General features: G+C 37.7%; 1 protein-coding gene across 1 annotated transcript in view; it reads left to right on the forward strand.

Annotated features, from left to right (window-relative positions):
* Window positions 1-628: 628 nt before the first annotated feature.
* Window positions 629-12522, forward strand: part of LOC121520381 (probable cation-transporting ATPase 13A3) — a 38881-nt gene continuing 26987 nt past the window's right edge. The window contains exons 1-6 of the mRNA XM_041803794.1: window positions 629-789; window positions 8034-8103; window positions 9675-9848; window positions 11218-11391; window positions 12190-12260; window positions 12399-12482. Of these exons, the coding sequence (XP_041659728.1) occupies window positions 8053-8103; window positions 9675-9848; window positions 11218-11391; window positions 12190-12260; window positions 12399-12482 (554 nt within the window). The 5' untranslated portion in view covers window positions 629-789; window positions 8034-8052. The remainder of the gene's footprint in view (window positions 790-8033; window positions 8104-9674; window positions 9849-11217; window positions 11392-12189; window positions 12261-12398; window positions 12483-12522) is intronic.

A 12522-nucleotide genomic window follows, 5' to 3' on the forward strand; every position in this document is an offset into this window, starting at 1 on the left:
TAAAAATAAAACACTTTTATAAATTAAGGTGATTAAACACTAATTTAGATAGGCCTACCTATAAATATTGTTTCATTTTTTTTCCCCAAGTTTGTTCTGCTAAATGCTACAAAGCTAAATATTACATAGTGCACCAAATCAAAGTTGGAATCTGGTTCTCTGACAGCCCTAATAATTTTCATATTTTAAAACTCATATAATCAACGTGTAATTATTTATTTTAGGGATAAAGTTATCTAAAATCTAAACCAGCTGTCTTTTTTAGTTTTTCCTCCTGAAGTTCTGTAATTAATAGCCTAAATGTTTACCCCAGGACCAACAGAAATCTCAGCCAAGCCACAGTTGACTTTTTGTCTGCCACTGACCTGAAATAACACCAGTCTCACAGCGAGACAAACCCCAGCCTGCGACCATTTCAGTGAAATAGTTCATTGTAGTCTAGCACTGTTTCCAGAGCTGCTGGTTTGTCCGTTTGACGTCCTCTGTCAGGTTGACAACTTCACGCACCACGTCGCTACGGCTCTCCCGACTTTTTTACAACTCAGAGCTCAAACACGGTGTCCTTTAATGACCTCACATCCTGTTTTCCCACTTCCTTCTGAATGGACCGGTTTGGGACGGTCCGGCCTCGGCGCAGCGTGGATCTCTGTTGTTACGGCGCGTGCCTCCAAACAGTCAGATGCATGTGTAACGGCTGCACGCGACGTCAGGGGAAAGTTTCATCCTACGACGGTTAACTCATCCGACTATGCGACGTGCAAAGCGTTTCTAAAGGCAGAAAAAGCATCGGTAAGTCGCTGCTACGCATGAATTTTGGTTTGTTTGCACGGTTTCTTGTCTTACGCGTCACCAACTTGATTTTAGACGTGATTACGTGACGTTATTCCTCCGTATGATCATGCCAGCGGCGACTGAAATAGCTAGCACCTTAAAATAAACAATATTGTTACAGCTTGTGAATCTGTGTTTAAAAAAAGAATCTGTAAGATTTATTTGGGAACACACTTTACAACCTCAGGAGGATGTTCAAAGTCTGTAAAACTATGCCACCTCTTGGACTTTGTATTATTGTTTTACAGCTTTGTTGTATGTTGTCTACACTCCTTGGCTACATATCCAATTAGAAAAGAATTAAAACTGCTTGCTAAAGCAAAGTTCTCTTTGCATCACTTACAGCTGTGTGTTTCCTCCGTGTAGATTTGTGTACACATCTGGATTGTGTAGTTTCACCCCTTTTCTTTGTAAAAATAGTGTCCAGTATCAGAAGTGGTCCTGCTTGAACAGCTAGATTGAATGTTTGGCTGCTCCAGGACTTGAACATAGTTGTTAAGAAGCCAGTTTTGTGTAAGTCAGCTTATGTTTGGGGTCTTTGTCTAGCTGGAAAATAAATCTCATACCAGTACATTTACAGAGCACAGATATATTTCAGTTCTGCTCTAGAGAAGCCTCTCATGGTACTCCTATATGCTGGGAATGATGCTCGCTGTAAACTCCTGTATTACTTATTTTAAAGCTCCTGTAACGGGTTTCTCATTGACCCCTACCCCTTGTTTTTGATTGCCACCTTCCCCCTCAAAACAGAATTACAAGGGGTATAGTTAGATATTCTCTGTATGAACTGGGACGACCTTACAAGTTCCTGATACCTCATTAGCAGTCATGGTTGGCATATGTGAAAGGACAAGATGGCAACACTGGTCATTCACTATTTGGACAAAAGTATTCGGCCGCCTGACCATTACACCTGCAGGGACTGTAATGACATAGTATTCAACTACATTTAACTTATTTAATATAGAGTTGGCTTCCCTTTTCCAACAGCCTTCACTCTTCTTAGAAGGCTGTCCACAAGATTGTGGAGTGTTTTGTGGGAATTTTTGCCCATTCAATCTGTGGAGCATTTACAAGGTCAGACACTGATGTTGGATGAGAAGGCCTGACTCACAATCTCCTCCCCAGTTTATCCAAAAGGTGCTTGATGGGGTTGAGGTCAGGGCTTTGTTTCCACAGTTTGAGAACAAAATAAACAATTTAAACTGGGAATCAGTGGTACAATCACATGATTTGAATAATTGCTGCAATATTTTAATGGATTCATTAATAAAGACAATAAAAAAATATACAAAACCATTAAAAGCTGGTAAAAAAGGTCCTTCTCTTCCTTGGATTGACCATAACATCCGTCAGCTAATGAAGAAGAGGGACCTTGCTTTAAAAAAATCTTTGTCCACAAAATTATGTACGGACATTCTGATTTTTAAAGGACTCCGAAACAAAGTTGTTAGTGAACGAAGAAAAGCAAAGACTACCCATTTCACAAAGCTAATCGTACAGTCAGGGGGGAATAGTTCATCTTTATGGAGACATATCAATAAGCTTACTAAGCGTGAGCCTAATCAGAGTAAAAGTGTCATAAGATTAAATTTAAATGGTGTTATTAGCTCTGATAACATGGAAGTTGCAAATGCACTAAATAACTATTTTGTGCTATCAGTGCAGGAACTGGCAGCAAATTTCCAACCGATAGGTGTGTCAGACATTCCAGTAAAAGACCAGCCAAACTCTTTTGTCATTACACCAACTGATGAGGGCAAAGTTCAACAAATAATAAAGCAGCTAAATAACTCTAAAGCTAAAGATATATTTGGATTAGATAGTGAATTCTTAAAGAAGCATTCTACTCTTATAAAGCCAATAACACACATGATAAATTTATCAATTAATGCAGGAAAATTCCCCCAAATATTCAAACAAGGAGTCATAACACCGATATTTAAATCTGGTGAACCTGACAGAGCCTGTAACTACAGGTCCATCTCAATCCTTCCTGTGATCTCAAAAATTCTTGAAAAATTAGTGGCAGAGCAACTGATTGACTATCTTGAAAGTAACCAGCTTCTTCACCCAAAACAGTTTGGTTTTCGATCTGGATACTCAACAGAAATGGCAACGTGCTATCTCACAGAAACTATTAAAAAATCTTTAGATGATGGTAGAGTTGTTGGAGCAGTATTCTTGGACCTGAAAAAGGCCTTTGATACTGTGAACCACGACATATTCCTCAATAAACTTAAAAAGTTAAATTTCTCCATACAAGCTCTCAGCTGGTTCAAGTCATATCTGGAATCCAGAATGCAATGTGTCAAGATAAACAGCTCTGTATCATCCTTTCAGAACTGTAATGTGGGTGTTCCCCAAGGTTCTATTCTGGGACCGCTGCTCTTTTGCCTGTACATAAATGAGCTACCAGACAGCTGCAAAGATGTACATTGCCAAATGTATCATCAAAATCCCCACAGCAAGCTGCAGGGTTGCTTAATAGGCAATTGATCAGTGTGTCACAGTGGCTTAAAGACAACTTTTTAACTTTGAACTGTGAGAAAACTGTCTCTATGTGCTTCTCTCTAAGACAAAAGAAATTCAATGATTTTATAATAAACATTGATCAGACGGAAATAGAGAAAGTAAATGAATTTAAATATCTAGGAGTTGTCCTGGACTCACAACTAAAATTTGAGGCACATATCAGAAAAGTAACCAAGACCATAAGGACCAACTTGAATTGCTTTCAACTCATAAGATCTTGTTTACCAATAAAGGCTGCCCAGCTTTACTTACATGCAATGATTTTATCACATTTTTCATATTGTATTACTGTCTGGGGTCAGGCCACTCAATCAGCAATCAAACCACTGCTGTCCTTGTATAAACAGAGCTTAAAAATACTAGATCAGAAACAGATGAAATGGCACCACTGTAAAGTGCAACAAAAGTATAATTTATTGAGCTTTGAAAACTTAATAAATTTCTCATTCATCAAACTGATTTTCAAGTGTGTGAATGATCTTGCTCCACAACTGGTCAGTGAACTGGTTCAAAAGTACTCCAGTAAAGGAGCCATTACAAGAGGAGCAGTTAGTGGAGACTGTAAACCAGCAAAATGTAAAACAACATTTGGCCAGTCCTCTTTCTCAGTTAAAGGCCCACAGATCTGGAATAGTCTCCCATCAGAAGTAACAACACTGACTGACTTCAAAGTATTCAATAAGACGGTAAAACAATGGCTGAAACAAAGGCAAATCTGTGAACACTAAGCTACATGTTTTAAAAATTTTTATATCATTCAGCTCATTTTACTCCTTTTTATCTTTGTTCTTAGCTGTTTCACCTATTCTCTTAACTGTCATTTTAGTCATTCGTCTGCATGTTTATGTCTGGCTTACTGTTGGCTTTTATGTATGTGGCTGCATGTTTATGTTTGTCTTGCTGCTGCTGTTTTTATGCATTTTTTGTAGTTGTTCATTTATGTCTACTGCTATTGTTAGTCTTTAATGTCCTTTTTATTCTGTTGTATCATATGTGGCATTTCTCAAAAGCCTAACCAGGGACAAGGACTGTAAATTAGCCATAGCTAGATGTCTTTTATACATTGCATCGGTTGCACTGTAATTAAATGCAGCAATGCTTATGTATTGTCCCTGATAAATAAACGGATAAATAAATAAATATAGTTCTTGTTTTGTGCACTGGGGCACTGCCATGTTTGAATAGAAAGGGCCTTCCCCAAACTGTTGCCACAGAGTCGGAAGCATAGCATTGCTCAAAATGTCTTGGTATGTGGAAGCATTAAGATTGTCCTTCAATGAAGATAAACCCCAAAAACAGCCCCATACCGTTATCCCTCCTTCACCAAACTTCACAGTTCCGCCAGACAGAGAAACGTGATTTGTCACTCCACAAAACATGTTTCCACTGCTCCACAGTCCAGTGTCCATGTGTTTAACACCACATCTGAAGCTTTGCATTGGACGGATAGCGTGCAGCTGCTCGGCCTTCGAAACCCTTTCCATGAAGCTCCTGTTGCAAAGTAAGGAAATTCAGAGCTTTTCAGCTATGGAATCAGCAGAGTATTGTAAACTTTATGCACCGTGGGCCCCACTCTGTGCGTTTATGTGGTCTTCTGCTTCATGGCTGAGTTTCTGTTGTTCCTGAACACTTCCATCTTTTAATGATAATATCACAGTTGAGTGTCAAATAACCAGCAGGGATGAAATTTCACAAACCTCTGTATTGCAGTTGTGACAGCCATCACAGTACCACGCTTGAAGTCACTGAGCTCTTCAGAACGACTCTTTTTGAATCACAAATGTTGCAAATGGAGACTGGATGGCTAGATGCTTGATTTTACAAACCGTTGGCAACAGGTCTGATTCAACCAGTAACATGTGTGGCCAAATACTTTAGTCCATATACTGTATCTGCTTTGAGTGTTATTAGTGAGAATGCAAATGTCAAAATTGGCATCTATTGGCTGATTAATGATTATTTGTGGGCTATGATTGGGCAATTAAATGGGCTGACAGATTAAATGATTGGGCCCCTAGTAAATAGTTAACTTCCACTGCTGCATCCTACCCCTGGGTGTAAACGTGTAGAAAGGTAGGGCTGAAAAGTGTTACTGATCACTCCATGAACAGTTTATTTATTTATTTTTTATAATTTAATGGCTTGTAAGGGTCAAGTATAAATTCCCCACAAAGCAAAAGTGATGCCACTTTTCAGCAGGCATCACAATTAACGTTGTCGTAGATCAGGGATGTCAAACTCAATCACAGCAGGGGCCGGATTCTGGATTCAGGTCTAACCTGAGGGCCTAACAGGGTCACCTTTTTAACCATAAACTGTCAACCACATTTCACCAATAATAACATATGAATAAAAAACTTAGTTCTAATGATAAATGTTTTTGACATTTAAAAAGTTAAAAAGATAAGCTTAAAGGCTCACAATCTGAGAAAAGTAAATTTATTAGTTCAAAAAGGTCAAAACATGAAATAGGAAATGAAAAACAATGTTTTTAAAAGGCAAATATGTTAGAAAGAAAGACAAAATCACGAGTCTAAAAGGTCAAACTATGGGATCATGAAGACAAAGTCTGAATTTGAAAATATTACATAAAATCAAAATAATTGGTTATAAAGGTTAAAATATGACTTAAAACTTATGAATCTTAAAGCTCAAAATATTATACGAGGAGTCAAAATTACAAGCTGAAATGCTCTAAGTATGAAATAAAAAGTCAGAATCTTAAGTTTGAGTCCTAATTGTGAGATGCTAAATTGAAAATAGGAAATCAAAACACAGATTGATTTCTTTTCCCACATTCCTAACTTCTTGTCTAAACATTTTTACCCCTTACTTTTTCAGATTTTGTGACTTAACAAAGATGTCTTAAATCATCAAAGATAAGTTCACATTTTTATACTTGAGAAAATCTGCAGACCTCATACTGATGGGCCAGTTCTAACAGAAATATGAGATAATCTTGCAAGCCGGATTTAACTGTTCCCTGGGCCGAACACCTCTGTCTTAGATGATCTTAAAGCCCTTCACAGGAACTTTAAACTGAGGGATCTGAATCCAAACCAGTTGAAAATTTGTCCTATAACAACATTTTCCAATATATTTGCAAAATCTCTATGTTGTTCAATGCTTTGCTTTATGAGGATACAATTTTATTTCTATAATGTGTTATGCTTTTTGTTGCTTGTTGCTGTATTTCTTATTTATATCTCACTAGTTTTCATATTTTCCTATATATCCGGCTGCAATATTGTGTGTGCAACTTGTGAGTGATTGTGCAATAAATGTGTGATTCTAAGGATTGTGAGAATTTCAGTAAAAAAAACCATACGTTTAAAAAACATAACTGTACATGGTGTAAGAAAATATGCAACAAAAAAAAAAGAAATCTAGAACCTAGTGGTTCTGAACCCGCTCTGTGTGCAGAGTCGCTGTTCTCAAAGGGGTTCAAATCTAGTCTGTGGCTCCTTTCCTGTTGGATGACCCCCATGAGGGCCACAAGCCAAAACCCGTCATTTCTCTAAACTACAAGTGTTGCTGGAGCTTTCTGTGTCCTTCAAGACTTTTTTCATCCTCGGTGCACCTTGGAAGCTGGTGAAGTTGTGCCAGAAATACTGACTTGTTTTTGCTCCTTTCCTGTACGTCATTCCCCACTCTCTCTCTCTCTGTCTACCCAGTTTTCAACTCTGTCTGCTGGCCTACAAGCTCACGCCTTTTCAAAAAACAAACCACAACATGTTAATAACTGTTGTTTGTTAGTAATAATTATTATTAATAATTATTATTAATACTTTCAATTGTGTAGCAGCATTTCTTCTTTTAAAAACGTTATTTTTAACATCAGGTTCTACATTATTGTTGATGCACACCAACCATTTTATTGATTGTAGGTGTGCATGGTGCAAAAGCTACAGCCCATCCCACACTTTATTACTGCCTAACACCACAACACTATAATCCACTTATCTTCACAACATTTGCAACACATCTCCCACGTTTGTTGTTAGTAGAGTGATGAGGGGTTTTTTGTAACTTCTGACATTTTACAGAACTTTTCAGCAGAGAAATTGTTAAAATAATTTAAAAAGCTTTGGTAAAATATCTAAAGAAATGTTTAATCAAGACCCACTTACACGAACACCAATTCTTCAGTCTCTGTCTCTGATGATGCTCCTGGAAACCTTGAAGAGATGATGATTGATGATTGATAGGTGATTGAGATTTTCATTATGCTGTTTTTTTAAGCATGTCACCAGAGACTTTGAACGTAGCGCCCTCTACTGCTGTTTATTTTGTGGTTTAATCAAATCTTCTGTCCCTCAGACAGCTCATTATCCACTGAAGACAGATTTTTTCCTTGTTTAACACTAAGCAAACAAATTCTCTTCTCCTGTCTGTCTCCAGTGAGAAATATTAACCTGACCTCGTCTTCCCCTTCAGGCTGTCTGTGCTTCACATGTCATAAATATGATTCTTTTTATGCCCTTGGCTCATTAAAAAAGTTGTTACATCATTGCTGACCGATAAAAGTGGAGGACTCTCAGAAATGCTGATAGAAGAAAGCTTCAGCAAGTGGAGCAGTAGCTAAAAATATCAAATGTAGAGACATATGAAGAAACTCTTCCTCTATCAAAGAGGTTATAAAATAGGTTTTCTCTTTGTCTTTGTAGCTGTTGGACTTCTGACAGAATGAAGGAGCGGGAGATGAAGATTATAAACCAGGGCCTGGAGGATGAGATGGTAAATGTCACCTTAATTCCTTTGTCTTTCCAATACTGTCTTCACTTTTAATCAATGATTTCTGACTTCTAAATTTTCATAGTTTTTGAGTGTGTTGTCTTAATTTTATGATATTTGCTGGTTATTGTAATTTTGATATGGCTGGAAGGGAATACATAGTCTAATTATCTCCCTTGTTTATGAGTTTGCTTTCTTTTGTTGGACAGTCGTGCATTTTTTATTACATTTTTCAGTTTAATTTGGGTTATAAATCACTGATACAATATTAAACAGTATAATTTGGGTTTTAAGTAAATGGATCAATCTAATATGATTTAAGCAATGGAGTTATAGAAAAACTTACAGCAGCAGCAGCAGTCTGATAATTAAAAAAATCACTTTTATTTTATTTTTATTCTTTTTTTTTGTTATATTTGGCCAGGAAACCTTGATAAAACCGTTTTCAAGAATGTCCTGGACAGGACATTCTTGCAGCAGCACTTTAAGACCATGAAGAAGTACCATTTTCTGTCAAGCAATGAGCAGCCATAAATACAAATGTAAATGAAATACATGGGTATCTCTGAGAATATTTACAGGGCATCATGTAAACAAAGGCTCCTCCTGCCATGCGCTGTGTAATACTCACCTTGCACCTACATGGTGACATTTACAGGCATTTAAAAACTACAGAAAAATGAATGTTCTTCCTAATAGTCGTGTTTGCCTTTATAAGTCAGGAAGTGGCATCAGTAACTAATTACATGCTGTTTTATAACCAGATAAAATGACTTATAGGAGGTTTGATAAAGAGCTAGAGCCAACAACTGATAACAGCTTATCACAATAACTGGAAACTGATGATAGATTTCCTTCCAGTCATTGATGTATAAATAATGGACAACACGTCTCCACCCTTACTTGTAGAAGTCAGAAAATGGAGGGTCTTTTGCTTTTTTTTAGAGTCAGATGGTGGGGCCTTAAATATAACCAGCAAAAAACCCAGCAAAGATCCCTCAGATCAGCCTATCCCAGCTTTTAAAATGGACTATATGGTGTGTTTGACTGCAGATAGTCAACAGGAGTGTTCAAGAGGTTCTTGCTTTACTTTTGTTGAGCTGCCATGTCAATAAAAATCTGCAGATAGCACTCTTAATTTTTAGAGCAGCACCAAACTGGCTGTTTCAGTATTTACTCTAAACTAAGCCAAGCTAGCTAGCTGACAGATGTATTCATTATTAAGACATGAATGTGGTATAAAGCTTCTTACCCAGCCATTTGTAAGTAGACAGAAAAACACAAATGTTTACCAAAATGAGAAACTATTCTCTGAACTTCAGAGTTTTGGAGTGGCTAAACAAGAGGAGAATCTCCTAAGTTGTATAAAAGATCCAGATGTAAATACCTGGAAATAAAAGCTGAAATGTTGATCTCTTGTCTCATATTCATCTTTTTGTGTCAAACCAGTATGTTTTTAGTCTTTTAGAGGGGAGTGTATGTCACCTTTAACATGCCACATCAAATTACAGACAGACACAGAGCATTGCATTTGTGTATTGAAAATGTGTTAACTTGAGTTTGTCCCTGTGCAGGAGGTGTGGGGTTATCAACCCTGTCTGTGGAAGAGGATTCTGGTGGGTGTGGGTGCCGTCTGCTCTGGGGGTCTCCTCCTGCTCCTGCTCTACTGGCTGCCTGAGTGGGGCGTCAAGGGAACATGCACACCCACCTCTCTGGGGAATGCACACACAGTGCTGCTAAGGACGACGGTAGATATACAAGACACCCGCTTTTTGTGTTGTGTTACAACCCCAGTTCCCTGAAGTTGGGGTGCCAGGTCAACTTTAAATGAAAAGAGAATGCATGATGTGCAAAAATCATAAACCCATACTTTATTCACTGTAGAACATAGAAATACATATCAAATATTGAAACTGGGACATACAACGTCTATCACAACAGCGTGGCTTCATAGTAGAAGAGTCCCTGTACTGAAGTGGCCTGCATGTAGTACAGACTTTTCACCATTGTAAAACTTTTGGTGCATTTTAAAATGAAAAATCTGGCAAGACTCAAAGCTTTTGAACAGCTAGAATCCTATATCAGAAAAGAATGGGACAACATTCCTCCCCAAGACTCCAGCAACTGGTCTCCTCACTTCACAGACTCTTTTCACAGACTGTTGTTAAAGAAGAGGGGACACTACACAATGGTAACCATGGCCCTGTCTGTACTCTTTTTGGATTTGTTGCTACAATGAAATTCAAAATGAGCAAATATTTTTCATGAAATGGTAAAATACTTTATTTTCATCATCTGATATGTTGTTTTTCTTCCATTGTGAATGAAATATGGGCTTATGAGATTTGCAAATCATCACATTCTCTTTTTATATTTTACACTTGTACTAACCTGACACGCCAGATGGATTTGTTTCACGCATCCATCTGGGAAAGCTTCAATAGAAAACGTTTGAGAAAAGGCAAAGGATTTGAAAAAAACTCGGATTATGATTGGGTAAATGCTCTGTCTGTCACATCTCTACGGGCCAATCAGAGCAACAAAACACGTGACGTAACCGCTATCAAGCTGCGCGTGTGCAGCTACCGTCGAATACCCCGAAACATGGCAACTATAGACATGTAAGTACTCGACTTTTGTCGTTTACTGCTGGTCTTTGTTCTTCTTTTAATGAAGGAATGTTGTCAAGTTCTGATAAAACTGGCGCTTTAGCAGCATCCAGGCTAATCTCTTCCTCCATTACTGCACCAGCTCTTGCTGCTGGTGCAGTAATGGAGGAACTCTGCTGCGCCTGAAAGTACTGCCCCTCGTTGCTGTTTGGTCCTGTCACTTTCTAACCGGGCCCAAATGGTTCAGACAGGAGCTTTGCAAGATGGATTCGTCAGTGAAAGACAAGGAAACGGGCGTATCTATCTGCTTTGCAAGGTTAACCTTGTACTGTATGTATGTAAATCTGCTCTTTCCTTTTCATTATTTTGAGTTCCTTCCTGTTCTTCTTTCCTTCATAAATTATGCTGACCTGTACCACCTTTTTTGAAAATTTACCTTATCACACTAGAAAATAAGTCAGAGTAATCTCACACTTTGGTAAAATAATTCTTCATGTTTCTATCACAGGATGAGTTCAGACAGTGGTTTAGAGCCAGAGTTCACATGATCATGGCTCCGGGGAAGAAACCCTTTGACAGCCTGGATCTGCTGTCCTCAACTCAGCTGCCAAATGGAGACCATGGCATCAATGCGGATCCCGAGGAGCACCATGGGAAATTTTCTTACACACAGACTGCTCAGGTAGCTCAGTGGGAAAATTGATTTATTGCTTTTCTGAAGCAGACTTTTATTAAAGATATGAATTTGAGTTCAGAGTCCTGATCAGCAGTTGATCATATTCACATGGCAGCAGTTTTGGAAAGGCTTTTTTTTTTTTTTTTTGGAAAATGTTCTTGATAAATTATCATTTCCTGTGCCTCTTTCTAGCTAGAATTGCTAGCTAGTATTAGCCAGGATCCACCACTTTCCTGTCATATCACATTAGACTATCAAGTCCTTTTTTCTAGCACTGCCTTAAGTGTTGTCAAACTACAAACTACTATATTTCAATTTTTCGCCAGTTCATTTTATGATCATTGTTGAAGCAGTATAATTGCAATATGCCATATCTTCTGTGATTTCTACATTTGATCTGCAACCTAGAACACAGCAGTGTGGCATTACAAAGGTAGTAAAACCACTTCCCTTTATTGAGAGTATAAGTTAGTATACAGTAAACAGTATGACATTCTCTGCATTCTAAGATTGTGAGGGATTCCCAAGCAATGCAAATTAAACATACAAAGATGTATAATTCAGCCAAAATCAAGCCAAATGTATAAAAATACATTAAATACATAGGCATTTCTTCCATTTTTAAATCTCCCACTTTACAATATTTTATGAATACAATTATGAGCAAAATTAAATTACATATAGTGCATTTTTGCAGAATGGACGATTTGCAGATAGAAAAAATATTTTGCCCCTTAAAGTGAGTTTGTAAAGTCATATTGCAGTTGATATCTGATCATGTCTGCCTCTTTTTTTTTTTTTTAGGTTCACTACTTTACTCATCACAGCACAAAATACTACTGGAACAACATGATACAAAACTTTGAAGTGTTTAAGTAAGAGTCCAGTGAAAGCCTTCTTGTCCTTCTTTCTCTAAATAAAACCCTGTTTCTTGTTTTGCCAAGTATGCATGAGTCATGTGTGTATCAGCTGTCCTGCACAACACCAGATATTAATATGTGTGACTTTTCTAGAGGCTTGGAGGATTTGAAGGTGAGCTGTGCAAACATCCACTCTGACCACAGCTCTGGGTTATCTAAAACCCTGCAGGAATACAGGTACACATTAACACTCATCTGAGATCTAATTACTCTTCTT

The sequence above is a fragment of the Cheilinus undulatus genome, linkage group 13, assembly GCF_018320785.1.
Source record: "Cheilinus undulatus linkage group 13, ASM1832078v1, whole genome shotgun sequence".
NCBI lineage: Eukaryota > Metazoa > Chordata > Actinopteri > Labriformes > Labridae > Cheilinus > Cheilinus undulatus.